The 27,930-nt window shown below is 29.4% G+C and overlaps 1 protein-coding gene across 2 annotated transcripts; it reads left to right on the top strand.

The window, feature by feature from the left end:
* The first annotated feature begins 2,541 nt into the window (after positions 1–2,541).
* On the top strand, positions 2,542–27,898 carry scro (scarecrow). Of its 2 annotated transcripts, none has more exons than XM_070642209.1 (6): positions 2,542–3,451; positions 3,607–3,830; positions 14,294–14,448; positions 16,182–16,277; positions 24,812–24,898; positions 24,986–27,898. In XM_070642209.1, the coding sequence occupies exons 1-6, from the start codon at positions 3,192–3,194 to the stop codon at positions 25,400–25,402; spliced, it is 1,239 nt and encodes a 412-aa protein (XP_070498310.1). In that variant the 5' UTR covers positions 2,542–3,191; the 3' UTR covers positions 25,403–27,898. The 2 variants fall into 2 exon arrangements, with proteins under 2 accessions (XP_070498310.1, XP_070498309.1); XM_070642208.1 differs by having other exon boundaries at positions 2,543–3,475.
* The last annotated feature ends 32 nt before the right edge of the window (positions 27,899–27,930 follow it).

The following is a 27,930-nucleotide window of genomic DNA, read 5'->3' on the forward strand; positions in this document are numbered from 1 at the left end:
GCATCGACCAACCGCAGAAGGAAAACAACAATTGCCGATGGAGAAAGTTTCAAACAAAACTACACTCGAGAAAAACACCTCAATTCTAGTATTGTTTTTAATTAAATAATTTTTTAATTGCTTTCAGAACGAAATACAATTGACTGTAAGTGCTTTTCTATGGTATTTTTTTCATGCTCTGCCTTTTGCTCAATAATTTTTTTTTTCTCCAATGCAATAAAAAAAGCTTGTGGCTTTTCGAGTGTTACAAAAGGAAAATTCTTTAGCGCACTTCAAAAAAAGCGAAAGAAGGCAGGCAGGAGGAGAGGAATGAAAAAAAAAAAATGTGAAAAGCTCAAGCCCATTGAAAAGTTTTTTATTTATTTCACAGTTCTATTCATTTCACGTGCTGCAATCTACACAAATATATTGCATACTGATAAAAGACTAATTGTAAGTACAGGCAATGTCTATAAACATGCATCACAAGTCATTAGCTAATTTTCTTTTGATGAACATGCAAGAGAAAACTAAAGTGGGTGGGTAATGGAACAAGTACACTAATGCATCTCATATTGCAGTTCCTTTCAGACTGTAATAAGGTTTATTTACCCAATGTGTGACGTATGGATAGAAAAATAATAAAAAAAAACTAGTTCTTTCATTCGATTCATTTTACTTTACTTGAAAAGCTCTTCATTCTCATTTATGATACCTATTCCTTTTCTTTATTATTTATTTCAGTTGTGCCTGTTAAGAGCACTTCCAACGATCCTTTTATGCGATACTTTAAAATCTGTTTGACGAATGTCTTTACATTCGTGTTTTTATGTGCTATAGATGAATATTAGCCATTTACTTGTTTACTTTCTGTGTGATATCTTCAAAATAATTGCAATTAGGTGCCATTCACTCAAAAAATTCCGGTTCAGGTAAGCTTGAATATCAAGAAATTGCAATGAATCCTCCTTGAGGAATCACAAGATATTCTAGTTAATTAAAATTTCACGGCTAATTAATCGGCATACTGCCTAAAGTATCTTCAATTGGTCAAGTCAAACATCTTGTTCAATTCAACATGGTGCAATTCTTCACACCATCATAATGATCATCATCTTATTTCTTGTATCCAAGATGAAAATGTAATGATGATTCTTATAAAGTTAATAGAGAAAAGTTTGGGTAGCATTGGTGAGTTGTTGAGGGATTGATACAGCGCAGTAAGCTTTGAAGTTGATTTTTTGTGTCAAAATAAACAGAAAATTTGAGTTTGAAAATTTAACGGCTTTTATACATTTAAAAATTGTGCAATTCAGCAAACTTCAGCGAATTCAGCATAACAATTTGCAAAACAAATTAAAAATTGTAAAATTTTCATTAATTCTCAGTAATTCTGTGATTTTTCTGGAAGCAACATCCATCAACAGCATAAATACAACCTAAACAACCTGGTAAGTATAAAGAACAATTTAAAAATCAACATATTCAAACTAAAAATAAGATTTCAATTAATTTATCAAAAATTTCAGATGTTGACTTCCTAATAATAACTAAAATTCCACGACACGACTAAGTAAAGTCAATAAACAAGGCCAGAAATCCATTGCGGAAAGTCAAAATGCGAGGCCACTTACAATCCGACTATAAAATACTCGCTAAAAACTTCAACACTTTTTCTCTCTCTTTTACATTTTTTTATCTTCCTTTTTTCCCAACATTCAATTGGAAATTGTTGGTGAAAAAAAAGGGAGAGATGAGATGAAGCCAAGCAAGCATCATCATAAAAGATTTTCAAGTATCATTTTGAGATGTTTTATTATCCTCCTCGAAATCACCTTGTAGACTCTCATTTTTTATATACATACACATAATTCCATTCTCAAATAATAAACACTATTGAAGGCATGAAGATGATGATTGTGATAAGAATTGGTGTGCAATTTTTCGGTTCACTGTCACAATTATAAAAACAGCCGTCAGTAACAGTGGATAAAGTAGTAAGGGAAAGTATGAAAAAAAAATGACTAATGACGATGACATTGATGATGGCAAAAATGTTCGTTAAATTCTATTTTTTTCACAATATAATAAAAAAAAGGTGAGCAGATGACGACGATGTGCAGTTTTAAAAAATATCCTGCGTCTCTAGAATAATATGCTATTTTCATCACAACTGCTGTGAGCATCGACTGTTTGAAAAAAAAAAGTATATTCTACAACAGATGAAAATGATGGCAGAAATCATTGAAAAAATAATCAGCAATCATCATCAACATCACAGCGATTGGATGAAAAAGTAGGTGGAGCTTGTACAACCGTCAGACATAAAATATCATAAATCATGCGAAGCAACGTAAAATAAAACATGCAAGAGCTCTCGTCTATTGGATAAAAATGCCACACACTCACACATACTTTACACCCCGTTATGTCTTTTCATATCGTACAGTTCCGTGTTAAAACGATTGTGTGTAGATTTTTCTCATGCCTGTACTACACACATCATTCACATCTCATTCTCGTGTATACGTGTTTGAGGGAAGTAAAATAATAAAGGAGAATAAAAAAAAAAAAATCACAAGCCAGCCTGGGCACTTATTGCTTGATGAGAATACCTCTTATTTCACTTTTGAAATTCGTGTCGAGTGGTTATTTTTCTTTCTCTCTCGCAATATATAGTTTTTTATTATTATTTTTCATAATATACAAAATCCGCGCGCGGCTCGTTAAATGCTTTTTTAAGTCTCAAGAAAAAAAGTGTTTAAGGAACAAACTTTTTTTTATCAATCCGCGATCAATTCTATGATGATATAGTGAGAATTAGTTCAAGAATGTTTTTGTGGTGATAATGAATCTTGACAATTAAAAAAATTAGAAACATGAAACTTGATATAGTAATCCACATGATGATGAGGATGTGATATAAGTTTGTACTTGGAATTTTTTATTTTTGTGTAAAATTGAAAAAGTGAAAATAATTAAAAAAAAATTTAAAAATAGTAGTTAATAAATAGAAACTAATGAATCTAATGCCAATTAAGGATAATATTATGAAATAAGAGTGTTAATTAAATAATATTATATATTCAGTGACAAAACATAACTTTAAAAGATTTATGATCAGTTAATTTTCGTACAAGTTAATTAAATTTAAAATAAAGTCGCAAAAAAATCGACAAAATATTGAATTAAAATCGTCTCATCAACTGTTCATGTCAGCCACACTGACAACAAACGCTGGAAACTTTCCAGACGATCCCGATACAGAGCAAGGTCTATTACCTGACTTAAATGGCGTTGATCTGGTTATGAGCCTATCGCCAAAAACTAATCAACATTTACAACACTTACAGACACTTCAACAAAATTCATTACATAATATAAATCATTCAACACCGTTTTCGGTTACTGATATATTGAGTCCAATTGAAGAATATCGCAAACTGGAATTAAATCCGCCATCGCCTTACAGGTACGCTGATTGTCAATCTGTAAGGTGCGCATTATCCAAAAATTTAATTAGAATTTAAACAATTTTTTTATTTTATTTTCAAAAAAATAAGTTAAAAAAAATTAAAGTTTAAAATTTTTATCAAAAATTGATGAAACTGAACAAATTTCTTACAGATCAAATTCAAGCGGATCTAGTGTAAATTCGCCAAGTGCATTAGGAATTAGTGGTAATACAAATAATATGGCTAATCCGTACGCAATGGGGCCACTTTATCACAGTCCCGGTGTTCAAAGCTATTGCACGCCAACTGATAACTTATCACTTGCTGGACATTACACAGATATGAGAAATTCAGCAAGTTGGTATGGTTCAACAGCCAATGATCCACGATTTGCCAGTGAGTATTGATATTTATTTGAATTTTGTATAGTTTTCGATGCTTCAATGGCATTGGGGAAATGGTCGAATTTTAGTATAGACAAAGTTTTTGATTGTTATGCTGAATATTGGAAGTGTTGTGGTGAAAATTCAGAATTTGGCTATGACTAGCAATATTGCAGTGGCTTGCAGAATTACAAAAGCTATTGTATTGCAAGTCTAACCTCAAAATTTAACACCAGATTTCAATGAAAAGTTTTTTTCACAAATTAAAGCCCAAAAACTCATTCCTTACTGCATTTTACCTTAACTAGAACAAACTTTTCCTTTTTTCCAATTTCTGCATGAATTGCAATTGAAAATTGTGTACTTTAAAAGCGCCAAAGCTCTCGAATGTAATTTTTTATTTTATAGAATTTAAATTCAAAAGAATCTCAAAAGGTGAAGGCTCTCTTGTGTTGCAATGCTGCAAATGCAATTGATTGAATGTAAAGAGTGAGGCAGAAAGAAAGAAAAAATGTTTTGAAGTTGTGGAAATGGAGGAAAATGAGAGAAAAAAATCAATATATGGCATTGGTGATAAAAATTTCCTATTTAATCTTTGATTTTTTCCTCAATTTTATTTGCATTTTCATCATAAATGATTGAACGACAACGATATCGACTGACTGTTGATATTTGTACCTCCTGCTTGTTTTTTTATTCTCTTGTTTGAATACACAAAATTTATCGCAAATTCGGCATTAATGGAAATGTAAATTTTATTGAAAGCGAACTGCAAATATTTTTCCGGATTTTCTCTAATTCATTTTTGTTTACTTAGCGAGGATTTTTTATATTGTTTTCATCTTTTTTTATGTGCTCTCCCCAATACATGAGAAGTATAAAGCATATCCTTTAAATAGAATGAAAAAAATAAATGCTGAAATTTAATCGCAATATATTTTTTTTACTCTGCTCTCCATTTTGACTTTTCATCGTGAATCTTCCATTCTGCAGCTATACATTGTATTTGACTGGGATGAAAAGTGCTTTCAATGTTTACTATTTGAGTTAAAGTTTGATTTATTTTCTTGAAAATGTTCTGAAATAAATTTTTATGAGATTTATTTGCGAGAAAAGCAATTCTTGATGCTTATAGTTACCGTAATGATGTTTAATGGTTATTTTTGCAGTAATTTGCTCTGTTTAATGATAATATTCCTATTTTTGAGCTTTATTTTATTAAAACTAAATTATTCGACTTAAAGTAAACAGTAAAATGTGCTTTCAAAGCAAATTCAGGAAAAAAGTGCGCGATTACAAAATTTGAATTCAAAATTACCGTTAAAAATGACTAATCTTATTCAAATCCTTTATAAACAACTAAAGTACATCTAAAGCTTTATCAGCATATGATTCATAATTAGCACTTCATAAATCTCTCTTAAAAAAAGTAACATAAAATTGAAATAAAGCGCAAGCATGCATGCTGTAATTCCTTTCATAGTTTTTTTCATTTTATGCTCTTTTGAATGATGATGAAAAATTTTTCATTTTGAATGCAATAACTAAATAATAGTAATAATTTATGAACAGAGAGCAGGAGATATCCATTTTTTTCAGTACAGTTAGCACCGATCTCTGCTCTATACGTGTGTTCCATTCAGTAAATGAAAAGCTGCTACTATCCAATGCTGCATTGAAATATAACGATTTGCGGTTTAGTGAATTCTCAAGTGGGTGGTTTTTTTATGCTTTTTTTCAACATATTTCATTTGCTCTTTGCAATTCGGGTTAAAAATCACAGAAATATCTTTCCTATCTCTGTTTTTTATACTCTTTTGTTAATAAATCCACCCTTAACGGATGTATGCTGTATACAATTTTTTTTCATTTTATTTCTCTTTCTTGTTCTATGCTCTATGATTCCATACAATTGTCATTTATCATCGTTTTTATATTTTATATATACATCCCATAATATACTGTAAAATAAAAGTTATTGAAGTGCATAATTCCATTTGGAGTAAAAAATAATAATTTTTAATGAGATTTTTATTGAATAAAGTCTTCAACATCACATGGCATGGCATGTAGATCCGAAAATATTTAGTGCACTTAATAGTGCTAGGACAGAATAAACTTGGTGTCTGAAGAATTTACATTTCACAATTTCAAGTGCTTTCTATGCTACTGATACCTACCCAAAAAACCTATGTAAAGTGTAAATAAATGACGTGCATTCCAACATCGACCAGACAAAATTCTTCAAGAATCTAGGCTGGATTGACAACAATAAAAATAGTTTGAAATTTGATATCAAAAATCATTTTGTTGTGGACTTTTAGCACATTTGTTTGAATTGGCACTTGATTGCTGATACATTCAATGTAATATGATCTGATTTATTCCTATATAAAGGAATAGTTGCACGTAACACTAAGAGTGAAATGAAAAAGAAAAGGAAGAAGAGATGAATAAAGAAAAAAAATAAAGTTTAAACAAACTAAAGATGGAATTTGTTGTGTCAATATTCATACGCACTGGATGTTCAAATAAAGATGTAAAGAAGTCAAAAACACACATTAGTTGGTGAAAATATCAAATTTCATTGGCTTTAATTTGTAAATCTATTTTTGAGCAGGAGTAATTTGATTGTTTTGGGTATTTCGAGATGATGACGCATTTCGGAAGAAATTAGTGCATCCAAATACAATTTGAATAGCCAGAAATTACAATAAATATTGCGAATTTTCAAATTTGAGCTCCTAAGAGCTGACTTAGCTTAATAAATTGAGCTTATCAAAGCTGAATTCAGCCAAATTCTAATAAATTGAGCTTAGAAGCGCTGAATTTTAGTCGGACATAAACAAAAAAGTGCTGAATTCTGTAATGATTCGTCAAATTGTGCTGAATATGAGTAAAAATGTGCTGAGTATGAGTTAATATAAGCTGAATACAAGCGGAAATAGCTGAATTTTACTCTTTTGAGCTAAGCGCTGAATCAAACATTCAAAACACGGCTAAATTGAGTTAATTATGCTAAATTGATTTTAAAATAGCTGATTTAGTGAAATACCCAAATAGAAAACTGCTGAAAATACTCCAAATCCCATCTTAATCCAGATTAATTAAGTAAAAGTTCAAAATTACCCAAAATGCAAGACTTTCAAGCCTTATTCTTTCAAATAAACCCGATAACTCTCATGTGTGGGGCATAAGTAATGATTTATTTAATTCTTTTGTATATGAATGGTGATCAAGTGGTGTGAAGGTGTTAACCATCTCCAAAATACATCCAATTATTGCCATCATAATTTTCAGAATTGAGAATCAATACAATAATAATAATATTCATAATAATAATAATAATGCACGAGCATAATTGAATGATTTATCTTTGAAATGAGCTTAAATGTATGGTGATGAAAGCACCAGATTACAGTTATGTTCTCGTGTCATAATATAAAATTATTAATTTTAATGTGTCGTATGAATGGAAAAACTTCACGCAAAAATTTTAAAACCTCAATTTTGTTGAAGTGAAAATAATTTTAAATCTATTGTCCCATTGTAAATTAAAATTTTTCCATAATCCCCCCTCATGAGCACACATTATAATAATGTTGATGGAAATTGTGAATGACGAATGGTGATGAAAAGCTATTTTTCGGGTAGTTTGTCATCGAAATTTTTTATCTCCCACAACAATAGCTCCCTCTCATTATCTAGCTTTAATTGAGCGCAAAAATATAAGTTGATTGTTGTTTTTTAGATGATATACATCTATCTATCTATTCAGCTACTCTTGTGTGCTCGAGGGCGTGTGACGAATAGGAAAAGAAACTGATGAGTGTGAATAGGGTTGATTTCCACATCGTTGTAAACACAATAAAAATAATAATAACAACACAGAAAAAAAAACGACACTTGAGCTGATGTTACAGTATTAAATGAAGTAAAAATAGCGACCATCTGATCAAATTTCTTCGAACAATTGACCGAGAGAGTCTTGAGCTTTGTCGAGTATTTTTTTGAATTTAAATATGGGTGAATAATATACAAACCTTAGAGATCTAGTCATTATTTAACTAGAGAATTTGGTTTAGAGTTAATTGAAGTACAACAAATATTGTGCAATATGGGCGTCAATGATTTGTTATCAAAAAATGTCGTTTTAAAGTTATATTAATGCACAATTTTTAAAATTGATTGTAAATTGAATCAATATTTTGTATTGAAGGGGTCTAAAACTACGAAATTTTGAATTTAAAAGGGCTAAAACTACAAATTATTGAACTTAAAAGGGTCTAAAACTACAAAATATTGAACTCAAAGGATATTAAACTACAAATTATTGAACCAAAGAGTTTTAAATTAAAAAATTTTGAACTTAAACGGTGTAAAACTGCAAAATATTGAACTCAAACTGCAAAGTTTTGAATTTTTAAGTTTTAAAAACTTTAAATTCCATAAATTTCTCTTAAATTGCAATTTAAAGCTTCCATAACAACTCAACCTACATCAACTGCTAAATTAAGACACATACTACCATGTTACCAATATAATCTATTTATTTTGCGTCATAGTTCCATGAAAATTATTTTAAAATAATCGGATCAAGTTGAAATTCCTACCAAACAGTTAATTTGTTTAAAAATATTTCATTTCATTATCCCCAATTAACATTTAGCTTTCCTACTAATTAACTACCACGCAAATATCATAATTTTTAACCTGAATAACCTTAAATTCTATACAAAAAAGTTCCAGAAAACTTTTCGTCGCAATAAAATCCACGCAGTAAAAAATGAAAAATAATTCGCAGAAAAGAAAAACTTTTTTTCTTAAAGTTCGTTAATTAAATTGTGCAAATATTATCGTAGAACTGCAAATATAATTCAACGACTGGGGAAATGAGAAGTAGAGAGATGAAAAAAATCGATAAATTAAAGAAATAAGAAGTAAAGAACTTTTTTTTTCTCCTATTTTACTTTCACTTGGCAAATAAAAACATTCGAATGTTAATGATTCTATAGCTTCATGCTTAAATACATTGAAAGAAGGAAATCCCACCCATTTCCATGACGTTAATGATGATGATGATGATGATTTTGGAATAGAAAACAGGAAAAAAGAAGAAGAAACAAAAAAAAAAAACTAACCCTAAAAGTATTTATTCTATATATGTTGCTGGGTTGAGGGTTTTTCTCGATTGCTTTGCTACCAGTCAGCAATCATTATTTCTGTTCCTTTATTATTTTGGTATTCTCCATCTCTCTCACTCGCTCAGAATTGATTGAAATAATATTATTTCATTCTCTGTAATTGTCAGAACAAAAAAAATCCCCCATACGCGCTATATAAGGGTACTTTATGCTCATTCAATGAGTCTATATAACTGGAAACATAATCAACCTTTCCAAAATACAAAAATTTCAAGGCTGTCAAACTACTTCTACGAAATAAGGAGGTAAAAATGCAATGATGAGCATTTTGAAGTGGCCACTTTCGATGGAGAATCATGCTATATATCGTTACGTCAGTCAATATACCATTTCCGGACTTCTGTGCATACGCTCAACCTCCACTTATATGATCGCTTACAAATAAAAGAAAAGAAAATAATAAAAAAATTGATTCAATATTTTCACTTCTTTTTTTTCGTGTCCGCAGTCCACATTAGTTGGTGTATATAGCATGAACAAAAGAAGTAAAGAAGAAATCATTAAATAATGACGATGAGAATGAACTTTCTTTCCGTTTCAGTTAAAATTGAATAATTTTTATGCCTTCATGTTCGGAATTAGAGAGATTTTGATTGCTAAATGCTACATGGAATTGAAAATGAGGGAAGTAAAATGAAATTAAGTCATGTCAATGACGATCAATGTTGCGTACGTAATGAGGACGATTAACTAATTGGGGCGGTTACTTTGACTAACTACCTACTCAAAGATCTCTTATCTATAGTCTCTCTCAACTTAACTCAGTTCCTTTTTTTTCGGAGATGCAATTTAGATAAAATTGAAAGTACGTGAAATGTTTTTGTGGATTTTTGCATTCGGCTCTATTATCTTTTGTGCTTTGTTTGCTAAACACATAGGACATATCTTTATCGGATCTAAATCTAGTTAGATTTACTCTCGCACTCAATTTATTTCGAATTGATGAAATTGGCAATTTTGTTTTTTTTTTTGGTATTCATGGGAACTGCTGAAATTGGATTTTCTGGGGAGATAAAAATTGCTTTAATGTGCTTCTTTGTGAAGATAAATTTGAACTCTTGCGTGAAATTGATGAATATTATTTGTAAAACAAGAAGCTTTGACAATTTTGAATTTCTTTTGATGATTTTCAAACTTAATGTTTATCTGAATTACATTACGATTTTTGTACTTTGGTTGCTAAGTTTCAATTTTTGTATTTTCACAATTTAAGTAAATTCTTCATTTCATTTCATTTTTGAATGATTTCTGTTGGCTGGATAATGGAGACTATTGAATCGTACTCTAATTAATGCATTGTCTGGATTGTTGATATTATCTTAACGCCTTAAAATATAATTTTTGCAATTTTTCTAAAAGCAAATTGATTTTCTCTTATTTTTCCTTTAAAAAGGCACATTAAATACAAACCTATTTATGAAGCATGTTTAACATGTTTAATTGTATGTTATTCGTCGATTTTAAACACTTAAAAATGAAACTTAATTGATTAAATTGATTAATTTAAGGTTTACTGTTTTCTTGTCAAAATATTTATTGTAAACTGAATTTAAAAATTTGCCGTTGAAAATCAGGGAGAAAAAACTATGAAATGTAATAAAATTCAAATTTCAACCGTTGAATGTTTTCAATTTAGCATTTCAATGCAAGAATTTCAAATATTTCTAATTCAACATACATTAATTGTTAATTTCAATCAAAAAAGTATCCATTCATTCACCATAAAAGAATCAATGAACTCATCACTTAAAAAAATATTTCTTTCATAAAAAAGCTTCAATTAATCTATAAAATATGTTGAACAATATGATTTTGTTGGCTGGTTAATTCATTAAAAGTGAAACAAGTCGGTGAATAAAGCAGAACAAAAGAAATTTCTTAAAAAATTAAATTTTTACATCGTCATGAAGGTTTCTTTATTCATTTTTTGCTAATCTCTCTCTTACTCAACTCTTTTTCGTTCACTCTTCAACGTTCAATACTAATATTTTTATTTTGAAATTTATTCATCATCATTCATTAATGTTTTTCCATTCCGTTTTGAGAAAAAAATAAGTAAATAATAATAATGAAATAAATTTTTATTCCTTTAGATTGTTGTTGTGTTTTGTTTTGTTGATTGAGCGACGTTTCATCAAATATTATCTCAATTTTATATAAATACATGTATGATGGAATGAAAAGAATGCTCCTCTCTCACTCGTTCATGTATAAACATGATATTTGTATTCAAAGCCTCCCAAAATATAAAAAAAAAGATGAATAAAAGCTAAAGCAATTCTCTGTGAAAAGCATGATTGGAGAAGATATACATTTATATAAAGAATGAAACCGAGAAATTCTTAAAATAACAAGAAATACCTCAGAAAATAAACACAAGATCTTTCTCTCCTTACTTGATGATTCTGGTAAATTTTTTGGTGATGATGATTGTTGGAACTGAATTTCTTTAAAAATGTGTATTTTTGAGGTCTTTTTGACTGTTATTTCAATTTCAACACAATTGTGACTCACTTAATTGTTTGATTATAGTCTTAAATGCTCAAAATAGAGCTTAATTGATTGAAATAAATTAATTATTTTGCTTCCTCAAATCTAAACGTGTTTTGTAAACAAAAGCAATGAAAATTCAAAATTTCAAAAGCCGTTAAATTTGAACAAATCTCTTCACTAAGTCAAATGCGTTTTAATTGCTCAATAAGAATATCTTACAACTCTCAAACCATCCCGTGATGATTGTTACTTTCCCTTTGTCGCTTCCAATTCAATTAATTGTGTGAGGTGAAAATAAATATTTTTCTAAAAAAATTTTCTCATTTCATCGAAGAAAAATAAAAATAAAAAAAAGAAATCCATCAATTTTTTTTGTTAAATTCACACAATCTCATATGATTTTCTTTGAAACGTGACAAACCATATAATGCAGGACATTATCATAAGGATAGATGGTAGATATGAGATAAGATTTCCTTTTTTTTTCTTCGTCTCATTCAATTTATTCCTACATGCATACACAAGTGAATCAATATTGAATGGAAAAATAATCGAATTTCTTAATAAAAAGAAATCTTCATGTGACATCGACATAAATATACATATACACAAAAATGATGTGTGCATATGTATTCCGTCGGATTTAAACTATACATACAGTTGATGCCAATTACATTCCATTAAAACGGCAATTCAGGATTTTTGTAAAAGAAATGAACATGAGAAATGAAAAAGAAGAGTAAAAAACATGAAATCGCATAATGTGAATGCATTTTAATGTTAAAGAGAAAGAAAATATTCGAAAAATAAATATTTGAAAGGAAAATATCAAAGAAGAGCTTGGATGGATGGGATATATATATGGAAGCGAGAGAGAATATTGTATTTGAGAATTGTCTCGCAAAAAAAAAATAACACAGCAGAAAGAAAAATATTCTTACTAAATAAATATTTGCACAACGAAATGTCCAGCAATTCTTTTTCCTTTATTCAAACAAATTTTTCTCATTTCTCAACATTTGCAAAAAATTCTTTTTATTGTGTATGATATTTATTGTTGTCATATGCCAAAAAATAAAGTTTGTGGATGATGAAATGAAAAAAGTTTATATTTTTAAGAAATAAAACCCGTAAGAGTTCAATACTTTGTTGTTGATGTTGATTTGAGTGAATTTTTACAATATTTTAGTTGTTTATTTAATAAAACTGTTATCATTTTGAGAAACTCAAACACTGAAATTTAGGACAAATTTGTAAATTTCCAGTTCTTTCAAATTTTAATTCTAATTCAATGGTTCTTTTATCATATTATATCCTTTGAATTTTTGCTATATTTCGATTCAAAATCATCATTCTTGCATCATTTTTGCTTCTTTTATAAAATTTTAGCATCTTTTATAAATTTTTTGCAATTTTTGTATATTTTTGCATCTTTTTAAGTCTTTTATTGCAGCAACTACTGTAAATTATCAAAATTATGCTCAAAATGATAAATGATATGTTGTTTTACTTTCAAAATTAATTTTTAAATCAAAAAGATTTGAAGAATTTTAATGAAAATTAAATTTAGTCAAAATTTAGTTCAAAGTCTTTCGTGGATTTGCGTTTGAATTCTTTGAGTCAATTTTCTGCATCTTTTCGAAGCAAGGTTTAATTTTCAAATACTTAATCATCAATAATTCTCTAATTATGCAATAATAATAAACTCCTTAATTTTCGCTTTGAATATAATCACTAAAATTAATGCAAATTCCTTACAATTTATTAGAATTGTAATGCAGTTAGCTATAAAAATGCTTCATTAACTACGTAATATCACTTATATAATAAACAAAGTATAATATTAAGCTCTCCTATTATAAATAAATCTACTAAAAAATGCGCTAAAAGCTACACAAGTCTATAGACTGCAAGTTCTCCCATTGTCGTCTAGTTCTCTTTATACGGTAATTTATTTCCGAGAAATCGAGATATCTCAAATGAAGTTGAATACAATAAACTTATTTTTCAATAAAAAGCGGCGCATAATACACAAAAAGAATATCGGAATTGATGAATGAAAAAAATAGTTTCTATGGTTTAAAAATATGAAATCATTCTTTATGAATGAAAACGTCCATTTTGTATAAATTTAAGAATATTTAAATAATATATGTAAGAAAATATTAATGAACTCATGATGTGCATCAAGCAATTAGTAAATTTCAAACTTGAATGATAATATATGGATATTTTAATATATATATTCTCATCTTAATACTTTTTTATTTTAATTTTCTGTCAGGACTGCAATTTTAAAAGCAAACAAATGTCAGTGGATAAACTGACAGAAGGAATAAATAAAGAAGTGAGAGAGACGACGAAATTTAAGAGCATTTTAAATATTAGAAATGATTTTTTTTTCTTCTCCAAGCAAAAATTTGTTTATGCAAATTTATTATAATTATGATGTTTCTGTACGAGGATCTTATTCAAATTTGTCTAGCAATGAACGAGTGATTTGCTAACCTTTACCATCATCATCATCATTATTGTAGTGCGTAGCTCAAGAAGGAAGAATTTTTTTTGTTGAAAAAAGCTCAAGATATAAAAATTGCTGTACATAATATTTATATATAAATACACACAGACATTATGAAGTCATAAAGATGATGATTATTTGAGGGCTCTTCTCAATGCCATTGAGTAGCAGAAGAAGCAAAGAAAATATATTATGTATATTATTATAAATAAAAATGAAGATTGTTGATAACAATTTCGTTGTTTATTCTATTTTCAGTTACAAGGTTAATGGGAGGATCAGCTGGTGGTTCAATGGGACATGCAATGTCTAATATGTCTGGATTGGCAGCCTGTAATGTGAGTGATTCAAAACCGATGCAATTTCCACTTACGCAACGAAGAAAGCGACGAGTTCTATTCACACAAGCACAAGTAAGTATCATTGACATTCATGTTACTTTATCATTCATCGCTCATTGAGGATGATAAAGGAAAAAAAAAAGATTTTTTTTTCTTGTCTCGTGCTCAACACTTCTCGTGTTTTTTTCGTAATGTTCAACTTAAGTTGTCGAATGAGATGTTCTTCTACTTATTAAGCAAATATTTGCTATGAATTCTCTTTGCTTGACTGTTCTGTCCTCAAAAAATACACATAATCAAGTTATTTTCAATATTTCATGTCTTAATTCCTACAATGTTAATAGAAGTGATCTAAGATTATTATGAATGAGTGTTTCTCACCTTATGTGAAGCTTGTTTGCTGTGTTTTAGTGATAATTTGTTAATTTTTCACGCTTTGTTTACTTTTGACACTGAAGTTCAAAAATTGAACTAAAAAATGGTTTGAATTTGAATTTAAAATACAGAAAACCGTTAAAATATCAAAATTTAAAATCGATAATTTTCCCAAAACCGAGACTATCCAGTTAAAGCGCGTAATACTAGAAGTTGCTAACCTGAAAAAATTCCGATAAATATGAGCAAGCAAAGCAAAGTAAAGTAAGTAAACTAAGAAGTTTCTACGGTACAATGAAAATGCGATCTCTTCCATTTAAACGACAGTAGCAGCAAGACATTCATATTCGTTAGCAAATATTGATCGAGTAAACGTAATAAAAATGGATTTAATGGGCTTAATAAAATATCACATACTTAAAATGTGAATAATATAACTCGATTTGTTTAATTGAGTGTCATTTTCGTAGTTTTTTGAGAGCTTTAATTTTGATTTTTTTTAACACCTGCCACAACTTAGACGCGAGCTACTTGAGCGACTTTAAAGCTTTTTTGAGCTGAAGAGCTTTCAAGCCAATATTCCAAAAAATTATAATCATTGTCATTTTTGCTCTAACGACAGCCATCAAATTAGCGAAAGAAAGTCTTTCATTTACTTCCCCCTCGGTCGATATAGACTGAAGCATTTCTTTCATTCATACCAATTTTGATGTACGCTGTCGTATTAGTGAAAACTTGGCATTTTAAGTGCTTGACAAACAAACGATTCACTCACTTCTCCATCTCACTCTCGTTTTAATGTACACACAAATATATATTCCTAGATTTTTATATTTTTTTGCTCGCCTGCCTGACTGACTGACTGCATGCTTGTCTTTAACTCTTCCAAAGCATCATCATCATCGTTTTTTGCTGAATTAGAAAGGAAAGAGATAGAAAAAAAGTGAAGGGAAAGCAAAACATACATTTTATACTTATTGCTTTTATTTCAACTCCTCTCGGTCTATGGAACTGACTGAGGTATAGAAGAGAGGATGCATAGCGTTCAATATTTACAATTAAATATAATAATATAATATGGCAAACGGCATTTATTTGTTTCGTTATTTTTATTACTGTTTATTTTGAACGTTTCTCTATCCAATATTTCGAGTAGCTGTTTACCAAGCTGCCTTTTTTGTTTCTACTTACTAAAACCCATCCAAGTCTATTATACGTGGTACGTTATATTGAAGACGTGTAAATGTATATTGATTTGCCAACATCTCAACTCATCTCATTCGATTAATTAGATTTTTATTGGATAAAGTTTGATGAATACTCGATGATCCGTCGGATAGATGATGAGCAAACAGTTAATAAGTGTACTAATAATCATCTTATTGTTTCTTTTTACTATTCCTCATCATTGTCTATGTCTATTGTTACAGGTATATGAACTAGAAAGGAGATTTAAACAGCAGAAATACTTATCAGCACCTGAACGAGAGCACCTCGCAAGCTTAATACATTTAACGCCTACACAAGTAAGTTGAAGAATCACTCAATATTTTTCTAATGAGTTCTTGTTGACTCTTTTTTTGAGAAAAACAGAAATTTTTAATAAGCTTACTCTGATTTTTTTCAAAAATTGTTGATCTCAAGAAAATTAAGAACTCTTCAGAATAGACTCTCCAATCAACTGACAATTGAAATACCATCCAATAGCCATTTTGACATTACCAATTTCCTACTTCCATCATTATCCTCAATCTAACTCGATGAAGTTGAATGCAAATACATAAACGCATCCTTCAAGTGCTCCCATCTTCATTAACATCAATGTTTAACCTTACTGCCATTGACATCATCGAATAATGACAGCAGTTGGATGTTAAAATTGTGTTAGATGCATTTATAGAATGTACTTAACATTCTCTCTTTTTGCATTCATAGCATTAATAATTTAAATGCATTACTGCTTGTTTCGCTTATCTCTAATTTCTGTTCTCTGTCGTTCTTCTCGTCTGCTTTATATATTTGAATTCTGAAGATTAATGGGATGGATACTTGGGATGATGATTAGTTTGATGATAGATAAAGCTTTAAATTTTATTAAAGATGAGTTTTATTATCATGATGAGCTTTAAGGGCGAATTGAGAATGTAAACAATTCAGCACTTTTGGCTCAATTCAGCATTTTTTTGCAATTTAACTCTAAGACTGAATTCAGAAAATTTTCAATTTAGCATTTTTTGGTGAATTCAGCATTTTTGCTAAAATTTAGTAATTTTTGTAATTCTTTCTCTCTAATTTTAAGGCTGAATTCAGCTTATATATAATTCAGCAATTTTAATAAATTTAACTAACATTCAATTCAGCATTTTCGCTTAAATTCAGCAGTTTTTGCTGAACTCAGCTAAAATTCAATTCAGCACTTTAGCTTAATTCAGTACTTTTTTTTAAATTCAACTCTAACGTTGAGTGCAGCTAAAGTTTAATTCAACACTTTTTACTTAAATAAGCAATGTGTGTCGAATTTCAGCAATTTTTGTTTCAGTTCAGCAATATTTGTTAAAAATTCAGCACAATTCAGCTATTATTATGTATTTAATTCTGCAATTCTTATAAAATTCATAATAAATAGACACAATACTAGATGATCTCCATAACCAATTCAACTTACCAGCATCTAGTGCATCTTTATTAATTCAGCACTTATATCCATGAGCAAATTTTGTAAATCTCAAAAATATTTGTACACAACTCTTTCTAACACATATCATACAGCATACAGTCATCGAAAGAAACTTCAATAATTAAACAATCATCTCTATTGTCTAATGCAGCATGACAAAACACAAGACCTAGTCTTCATCAGACTGCGTATAAATATGCAGTTATAAAAAATTGATGACAATTTTTGCTGAGTTATAAGTTTTAATGTCTAAAAAAATGTGTAAGGTTTGCAGATATAAGAAAAAATTATGCAGAAGACAATGAGGAACATAAAAAAATGAATTTTGAAGAGCCTCGTTCAATTATATACTTTAAAGACATCTCAATAGCTGTTTATGGAGCAAATATGTGCTCTCACAACTCACTGACGCTTCTTCTTCCACAATTATTTTATACTTTCTTTTATGTACATCGTAGACACAGACAAGAGATGTACATACATCATGAGAATATGATCAAATTTAGTTTAATTTAATTTGAGCTTCACGTCTGACATTCTGTAGATGTATAAAAAAAAGTATTTCTTTCATTTTATTTTGATAGTTGACGTTAGTTGAAGGGATAATAAGACAGTTGATGTATGAAACGCAAATTAGACAGTGATAGAGCGATTAAGCGAACGTTTAATGATTATCAACTTCTAGTCATATTTCTCTGGTCTTTAGAGGTTAAATTGATTATGCGTGAGAATCGAAAGATGAGGATTTTGGATTTTAGGTACAGCTAGAGCGCATTGGAATGAATTTTTAGTGTATTTATCTGTTTTTCATTCTGATTTGTGCTTAATAGTGCTGAATTTGAATTTACTGAGCTGAATAATGCTGAATTATCCATGAATAAAATAAATTAAGCTTGATAATGCTGAATTATTCTGAATTTGATTGAAATTCGCTGAATATTGATGAAAATTGTTCAAAATTTAAATAATCTACGCTGAATACTGCTGAACTATACTGAATTTGTATAAACAGTACTGAATGATCCTTAATTTGATTGAATTACGCTTAAATGTTCTATATTTGAGTGAAAAACTGCTGAATTCTAATAAACTGCGATAAACACTGCTGAATTTCGCTGAATAGAAACTCAATTTTTCAAAATAATGAAGAAAATTCTTAAAAAATGCAACTTAAAGCTTAAATATTGTTCAAAAAATACAAAATTTCATTAACCATCACAGCCATCCAGCCGCCCAACAGCCTCACAACACCGACCATCTCTGCCATTAAACACATTTAAATTGATGTAACTAATTGCTGAATGACTGGTGTAATGATGACGATGAGAAACGTAAAGAATTTCTCAACAAAAAAATATTATCTTATAATAAGTTTCTTTCTTAAATGCAAAAAGATTTAATGAAAGACAAACAAAAGAGAAAGCTTAGAAAACGGAAGGAAAAAAATGGACACACAAAAAGAAATTAAAACTGAAAGGATAGAAAAAATATTGACTTTATAAATTTTTGTTCCCAAAATTTTGTTTTTTTATTGCTTTTTTCGTCTTTTTGTTGTTGCTGCTGTGTGTTCCTTACTGGACCATAAGGGGATTAAAACATCCTATAATAATAGGATTTTGACTACTTAAAATTTATATTTTATGATGGAAGTAAAAAAATTTTTGTTTTTTTGTTGATTCCATTAAAAAGTTTTTGTATGTGCTGCATATGTACGCACATGTATGAAGATTCAATATTTTAACAGCAATTGAAACTTATCAATTTGGCAATATAAATTCATTTTTGATATAATGAAAAAGTTTTTTATTCATGAAAATATTTTTGCATCATTTTCGATATTTTATAATGCAAATATTGATAAATCAATTGACGAATGCTAAATTATTGAGTCATAATAAAGTTTTATGGTTCAAAATTTGTTTTTGTATCGAATATTTTTGTTAATAAATTGTAAATGGTTTTAGTTTTTGATCAAGTAAGCATCGAATTTTGTTACATCAAATTTTTTAGAATTTTTAATTCTAAGGATGAATTGATGCAAACTTTTGCTTCATTATTGAATAAAAATGCTTCATTGATTAAAAGCATTGCTTCATAATGCAAAACATTGCTTCATTGATGCAAAAGAATGTTTCATTGATGCGCAACTTTGCTTTATTGATGCAAAACGTCGCTTCAGTGATGCAAAACATTGGTTTATTGATGCAAAACTCTCCTTTTGATGCAGAACAATCAATACTCAATTTTTACTGAACTTCCACGAATATTAGTCCTATTAAAACCTAACATAGTTCCCAAAAATCAAGTACATACACAATGGACTAATAAATAAGCCTCCAAAAATCCTCGATCCGAACAAAACAGTACTAAACAAGGCAACATATTCTCAATATTTTCCAATCGATTACACTTTCTATCCCATAAAAAATAGAATAAGCGTAGAATATGAGTAAAGTAAAGTAACTAAGAGAATAATGAATGAACCTGCATAAATCTTTTTAAGTGAATAATGTACAATAACAACAAATCCCGATAATCCGTAAATTATTCTCAATCTTTTCATCATCATCATCAGTTTTTTTTACATCCATTCAATCTTCTTTGTAAAGCATTAAGAGAGATTCTTTTATGCATGTAAAAGAAACCTCAAAGTTTTCCCACACACAACAGAAATAGTAATAATTTGACGACAGGATACCAATAGGTCAATGCTTTCAGCAAAAAGGAACCTGCATGTGTTTTTTTACGAGAAATTTTCGAAGAAATAAATTCATTTAAAAAGTTCAATCAAATGTGAAAAATTTATAAAAATTATTATTTGCCTAAATGGATTTCAATCAAAAATCTGATCAATAAGGCGATGGAAATTTCTTCGAAGGAAAACATATGTGGAATCATAAGTTGGCAAAGGTGATTTGTGATAAATTGTAAATTTGTAAATTGACGCATTAATGAGTTTTTATTTAGCAATTTGATGCCAAACTCTTGCTTCTTTGAAGGGTTGATTACTTTTTTTATTCTTTTGCTTCACATATGATGCGAAACTTGTTAAATTGAACGTTTGATTCTTAAATTGTTGCGAACATTTCTGTTTCTCTAAATGATGCAAACTTTTTGCTTTATTGACAATGAAATACATTTTTACTTCATTGATGCAAACCACTATGGGGCAAAATGAAAAAAAAGGGACATTCACTTTGTTTTTTGGACTTTTTCGAATTTCATCTTGTGGATATTATTTTCTTGTAGTACATATAGCAATAGACTTGCATGCCAAATTTCAGGTCATTTGGTGCTGTTTGGTCGATTCTGGAGCTGTTTAAAGTTGAAAAGTTGAAAAAACAGATTTTTTCAACCTGTTTGACTCGGGAAATTCCATATTTAATTGATATTGAAAAACGGTTTTTTCTTAATTGAACTATATAAGAGCTTTAATTGCATACTATGGAAAGTTTTATATACTGGGTTTTAGTGGCTGGACTTTAGAAAATGTATGAAAATACCAGGAAAAAAAGCTTCAGGCGTGAACTTTAGGTCGATTTCCCCATACGCAGCTATACTAGCTTAAACTACTTACTTTCTAGTTTTCAAAACCGTTAAAACCTTTACAATAAGTACTGGGGAGCAAAAGTTATTGCATTTTAAGTTTTGGACGAATTTTTTTCTCAAAACTAATATTTTTAATATAAATTTGGAAAATATCATTTGGAAAGAGTTTCTTTATGTTTTTGTATGCATTTAGCCATTTAAGAACGATTTGTGAAGAAATTTTTACAAAAAGTTCAAAATTCGCGATTAGAGGTACATTATGCTATTTGACGACTTGACTTTTTTCATCACAAACTATAACTTTTACATGACTAAATATTTTTCAGTTCTGTTCATTGAGTGTAGCTTTTTATAATACCTTTCCAACGAATAACTTAATAGTTGGAAGTAGTCTTGGTCGTGAAAACGGACCCTGTTTGTGACTGACCCTTTACATTTTCAAAAAAGTCATTTCTAAAACTACCACTTAGGAATTAAATAATATAATGTTTTTGTAGGTCAAAATATGATAGTTTTGATGCAAAACCCAAAAAATCTCATTGTAAACTTTCTGCAACTTTAGGGGCCTTCATATGTAATATGCTCTCAATTCTCAGATATGAATCTGTTTTATTGACTTTTTTTGATTGATATTCAAAAACTTATTTTGTGCAAAATCTATCAATTTTAAAAAGTTTGGGTTGAAAAAAGTGATTTTTGATTATTTTGTTAAAAACAGGCTTAGGTAGGCCACATTTAAGGCACTCCAGTAGCCACTATGATTAAGTTCTATTGTTAAAGGTAATAGTAGTAACTGGTAATAAGAGAAAACAGAATGCAAAAATATTGGTTCCAAAAAAAGTTATAGTCATTTGAGTGGCCAAAAAAGTGCTCAGGAGAGCAACCAGCATAAGCAAAAACATATAAATTCAAAAATTTAATGCAATTCTTGAAGTTTTTTTGAATAAAAATTAATTTTATGTCATAATAATTCAAAATATTGCATTTTTTGTCAAAATAATCGTAAAATTTTGAATTTTTGGGTTTTTGCCTATGCTGGTTGCCCTCCTCAACACTTTTTTGGCCACTCAAATGACTATAACTTTTTTTGGAACCAATATTTTTGCATTCTGTTTTCTCTTATTACCAGTTACTACTATTACCTTTATAAATATGTATAAAACATGTATAGAACTTAATCATAGTGGCTACTGGAGTGCCAAATGTGGCCTACCTAAGCCTGTTTTTAACAAAATAATCAAAAATCACTTTTTTCAACCCAAACTTTTTAAAATTGATAATTTTGCACAATATCAATCAAAAAAAGTCAATAAAACAGATTCATATCTCATATGAAGGCCCCTAAAGTTGCAGAAAGTTTACAAAATGAGATTTTTTGGGTTTTGAGATTCAAAACTATCATATTTTGACCTAAAAAACACAAAAACATTATATTATTTAATTCCTAAGTGGTAGTTTTAGAAATGACTTTTTTGAAAATTTCTTTGTAAAATCACAAACAGGGTCCGTTTTCACGACCAAGACTACTTCCAACTATTAAGTTTTATATATCGTTGGAAAGGTATTATAAAAAGCTACACTAAACAAGAAACAGAACTGAAAAATATTTAGTCATGTAAAGGTTATAGCAGTTTGAGTGATGAGAAAAAGGGTCAAGTCGTCAAATAGCATATGTACCTCTAACTCGGCGAATGAACTTTTTGTAAAAATTTCTTTCGTTCTTAAATGGCTAAATGCATACAAAAACATTGAAATCCATGAATTCCAAATTTATATTAAAAATATTAGTTTTGAGAAAAAATTGTCCAAAACTTAAAATGCAATAACTTTTGCTCCCCAGTACTTATTGTAAATAACGGTTTTGAAAACTAGAAAGTAAGTAGTTTAAGCTAGTATAGCTCCGTATGGGGGAAATCGACCTTGTTAGTTTGAAGCTTTTTTTCCTGGTATCATACATTTTCTAAAGTTAAAACCCAGTATATATAAACTTTCCATAGTATGAAATTAAAGCTCTTATATAGTTCAATTAAAAACCGAAAACCGTTTTTCAATATCTTTTAATTAAATATGGAATTTCTCGAGTCAAACAGGTTGTGAAAAAATCTGTTTTTTCACTACTTTTCAACTTTAAACAGCTCCAGAATCGACCAAACAGCACCAAATGACCTTTTGCATGCAAGTCTATTGCTATATGTACTACAAGAAAATAATATCAACAAGATGTAATTCGAAAAAGTCCAAAAAACAAAGTGAATGTCCCTTTTTTTTCATTTTGCCCCATAGTGCAAACTCTGCTTCATTAATGTAAAAATTTGCTTCAAAGATACAGAACTCTGTTTCATTGATGCAGAACGTTCAGTTGATGCGAAGCTTTATTTCATTTATAGAAATTTTTACTTCACTGATGCATAAATTTGCTTTATTGATACAATACCTGGCATTATTGATGCAGAATCTTTATTTTGACACAAAATCAACTCTTCTGCTTCTTTAGAATTAATTTTTATTGAATAATGCCAGATGATGCAATTTTTTTGGATCTAATATGAAAGGATTTACGTTAAATTGTCTGCATCACTCAAGTGCAAACCTTTTACCTTGATTCTTCATCCTTTTTAATTCAATTACAAGAATTTGAAAAAATTTCTAAAGACAAACTGCACTCCAAAAATTAAATCCTCATAAAATGTTCACACCACAAGATCAAGCAGTCCTTTTTATATCCAGTTCAGATAATCTGATTTAGTTTTTCCTTTAATTTCATTGATAGCTCACAATTGCCAAAAAGTAAACATTTATTTGCCATAATATTTGGCACCCCGCGTCTCCATTCACAGAATTCCTTTTCATACTTCATCATCAACATCTTCGAACAGTAGTGTATTAAATTCACATCACAGACTGCTTATATGCTGCTGTACAATATATTAGGGGAAGTGGGATAATAATAAATAAAAAGTGGAAATTTTTATTATGTGCGTGCATGTGAAATTTGAATAAATTAACCCTCGATCCTTTCCTTTCATATCGTATCAACTGACGACAGCATTAATAATGCTGTACATACAATTGAAATCTCTATATCGAATGCAACATTAACAAACAAGAGCTGGATAGGAAGGAAAAGAATTTTTATTTTTCACACTAAATCGAGGGCAGGATATGCTTGTGATTGTGCCTTAAATCGTTTAATAATAGACGAAATCTGTTTTTTAACCATCTATACCAGAAAACATTGCCCTACGGCATATTTTCAAGCCATAACAACAACAGCAGCACGCATCATTTAATCATGAACAATATGTGTATGTAATTCCTCAACATAAACAAGCATAAAATCTATTTATGTTTATGTCGTTGCTGGCTTTTGTGTGAATCGTGCAAAAAAAAGATTCGATTTGAAGGAAATTCAATGTTATTTTTACAATAAACTGGAACTAATTTGATCCCACTTTACTGATAACATTGAGAACATAATTTCTTCTTCTTCTATTATGCCGGGTACTCTATTGTTCAATGCTTACCCTCCGTAAAAATAACAGCAACAATATTCGGCTTCTTATTTTCTTCTCTTTTTCTGTTCTTTATGATGTAGTTAATCATTATTACATTACAATTTACTGACGGTTCTTCTGGTTTTGAAAAATAGCATGTATCATGGGATGCTATTTTACCAATAAACAGAAGGCGGTTTGATAGCTTGATCGACGTACAATGGTTAAAAATAGAAGCAATAATCAAAACGCCTATGGGCAGGAAATTCAATTGTCGGTGCTTTATGTCGATATTGATACTTCAATTAACAATTTTTTTCATTTTCTATTGCTGCTTTAGGTGAAAATTTGGTTTCAAAATCATCGTTACAAGTGCAAGAGACAGGCTAAGGAGAAGGCAATGGCTGAACAGAATCAACATAATCAAGTGAGTAGTCAATTCCTTATTTTATGCTTTTTGATGTAATTTATTAATTAAAGTTTTCCTATTATCATCTGTAAAAAATAAATCCAGTCATCAAGCTCACCGCGTCGTGTTGCTGTGCCAGTATTGGTGAAAGACGGCAAGCCATGTTCTGGTAGCTCAAATTCGACACCTGTTCAACAGCAATTGACGTCAAGTGGATCAACAATCGGCAACTCATCATCAAATACAGTAAATTTAATTAATGTTGGCAGTTCAGGTGGTATAAACAGCGAGACGGTAACATCAAATAATCAACATTCGCCAGTCGATTCACCATCAACAACAATATTAAGCAGTTATAATGGCAGTGGAGGACATCAACAAATGCTTCAACAGCCATGCAATAATACATTAATGTCAAATAGCCTTGCGATGGCATATAGAAATCAAAATAATTTCATGGGCAATAGCCATCAGCAACAGCATTGCGGTAGTTATCTGCCACTACAAACTAGAGCTTGGTAATATCAGGGGAAAACATGGTGGGATAATGCAGCATCCTTTAAGCAGGAACGAGATGATGATGATAATGGATAATGGTTATATTAAATTAAAAAATTGATGATGCAGACATGATGATAATTGTAGACATTGTTTCAATATCTATATAGATAATAAGATAATCGTCAATGAGTACTAAAACTTGTAAAATTGAATGAACGAGCATACATAAATGATGAAACTTGATGCGACGATATAAAAAGTACAATTAATTTACTACATAAACGTTCTTTAATAATCTTCCTACCTACATCTCTTGCCCCATTTTTTCTCTTATAATCATCTACGCTAACATCGACATTGATATGCAATAGAACAAAAAAAAAAGAATCAATCTTAATCCTTTTAATCTATCTCTAGTGTATTATGATCATAAATCATGCTCATATAAAAAAAATGATGAGACATTGCTTCAGGATACAAAATAAAATCAATTTATTAAAAACAATGGATAAATTTAAAAAATTTGTGTCAAATTGCTAGTTATGCAATTTTTAAATTTTATATTAACAAAATGTCCTGTGAATTAAGAGAAGAAAATTTAAATCCACAATTGTAATTTAGAGAATTGAATTGTTTTTTGGCGCAAAAAACCGTTAAATTTTTGAATTTTTTGAAATTACCGAGATGACAAAATTGATAGATCTAACGTATTTTGTCCACTCGGGGTTGTGCTCCGCGTAGTCGAACTTGAGGGGATGTCAACTTTAATTTATTGTTTTTCTTTTCAAACTTGTCATATAGCAGTAGATCAACGAAACTTTGCCTATTATTTATTTGAAACATTGCTCGAAGTTGACTCGGATTTTGTAAAGAAAAGTTGACGTATGTTAACTCGATTCCATACAAAATTCAAGTCGACTTTGATCTCTGATTTAAAATTTTGATTAAAAATGTTGAAGTTGCATGTCCCTCAATTCAAATTTCAAAAAGTCGTTAAAAATTTAAAATTCATGAATTAAAGGATTAGAATTCAAATACCGATAAACCGTTTGAAATTTAGAAAGTTTGCTGGCTTTTTTGAACTTAAGATCAATAGCTGTGCATCATAAGTTAATACTAGAATTAAAAATTCAAAGAAAAACACATTTAAAGATTTCAAATTCAAAATAACCGTTAAGAATTCAAAAAAAAAACATGAACTTAAAAGATCTTCATCTGCTCAGATCCTAGGATTTGTAGCTACACGATGATTGTACTGCAAGGCTATTAGCAGCTCCGAAAATTCAAAATTTGAAAAACACTAAAAACTTTAAAAAAAAAATCCTTAAAAAATTCATAAAATGACGACAAAATTTTAAAAATCTAACGGTTTTTTGCGATTTAAAAAAGTTCAAATTTCTCAAACGAATCATTGATAAAAAATTTAAATAAAATGATTTTTAGGCAAATTAAATTAAATGCAGGGTAAATTAAACTTAAAAAAATTAAAAAACAGTAAAATGTTTGAAAAAAATGAAATAAAAATTTTTTTGGGTAAAATAATGAGTATAAAAATAATATTAATACTATTAATAACTGTAGCTTTTAATTTAAAAAAGAAAAAAAAAAATTAGAGTCATAAGTGAAAAAAATGAGAACGGAGAATTGAAGTAAATAAAGATTTCATAATGATGTAAATATTATGAATAATAATGAGAGTACACAGGCATTAAAAAATTACACATAAACACTGTAAATAAGGCATAACAAGAAAAACATTTTTTTCTCTGACTTTTTGGACCTAAAGTCATTTAATTAAAACGAATTAATGCAACAGTTTAATTATGTAACAATTTATAAATTAAGTTTTTCTTTTTTTTTTCATAGTGCATAACAATTTATTAATGCAAAAAAAAAATAATAACACAATTCACGAGGGGCCTGTCACTTGTTATGTCATGCTTTTGACATCCACCTTACCCCTTTCCCCCTCACTAAGGAACAATTTATATCAGTTGTGATCAAATTGAGTGTCGCTTTAGAAATGCCATGAACCGTATGTCCCATGCGGATTCGGTCCAGGCTTACCACTAAGGTGTGCCCCGGGGTAAATATGAAAGGTTCCGAACCACTGATATGTATCCTCCATTATTTGAAGTTTAACAAATTCTCAACATACACCCTCGATCCCCTTACTTGTCCCTCCATCACAACCACACCATCCCCTCATCACTTGACCCTCCATCACTACCACACCCCTCTAGCTCGTTGCTTGCTCGAGTAAACTAAACCCTCCACACCTCACTTGACCCTCCCAACCACAACCACAACTTTACTTCTTCACTTGCCCCTTCATCCTAATCCCTTCCTTTTACCCCAGGCCAAGTGCGTTACATAACAAGTGACAGGCCCCGCGAACGAAAAAGTTTAGTTAAAATATGGTAAATAATAAAAAGGAAATTGTAATTTTACAGAAACTCTGAAAGAAAAACAAAAATGAAAAATAAAATGGAAAAAAAAATTATTAAGGAACAAAAATTTTCTTTTATTTATTATAATTCAGTCTTATT

This window comes from Chironomus tepperi, unplaced genomic scaffold (genome assembly GCF_022539635.2).
Source record: "Chironomus tepperi strain 1889 unplaced genomic scaffold, CSIRO-AGI_Ctep_v1 contig_269, whole genome shotgun sequence".
NCBI classification, from domain to species: domain Eukaryota; kingdom Metazoa; phylum Arthropoda; class Insecta; order Diptera; family Chironomidae; genus Chironomus; species Chironomus tepperi.

Bases quoted from the DNA above. Each gene is read 5' to 3' on its own strand.
- scro (XM_070642208.1), top strand. From the start codon at position 3,192: ATGTCAGCCACACTGACAACAAACGCTGGAAACTTTCCAGACGATCCC. The intron at 3,476-3,606 runs GTGCGCATTATC...AATTTCTTACAG, and splicing joins GCTGATTGTCAATCTGTAAG to ATCAAATTCAAGCGGATCTA. The intron at 14,449-16,181 runs GTAAGTATCATT...CTATTGTTACAG, and splicing joins TTCTATTCACACAAGCACAA to GTATATGAACTAGAAAGGAG.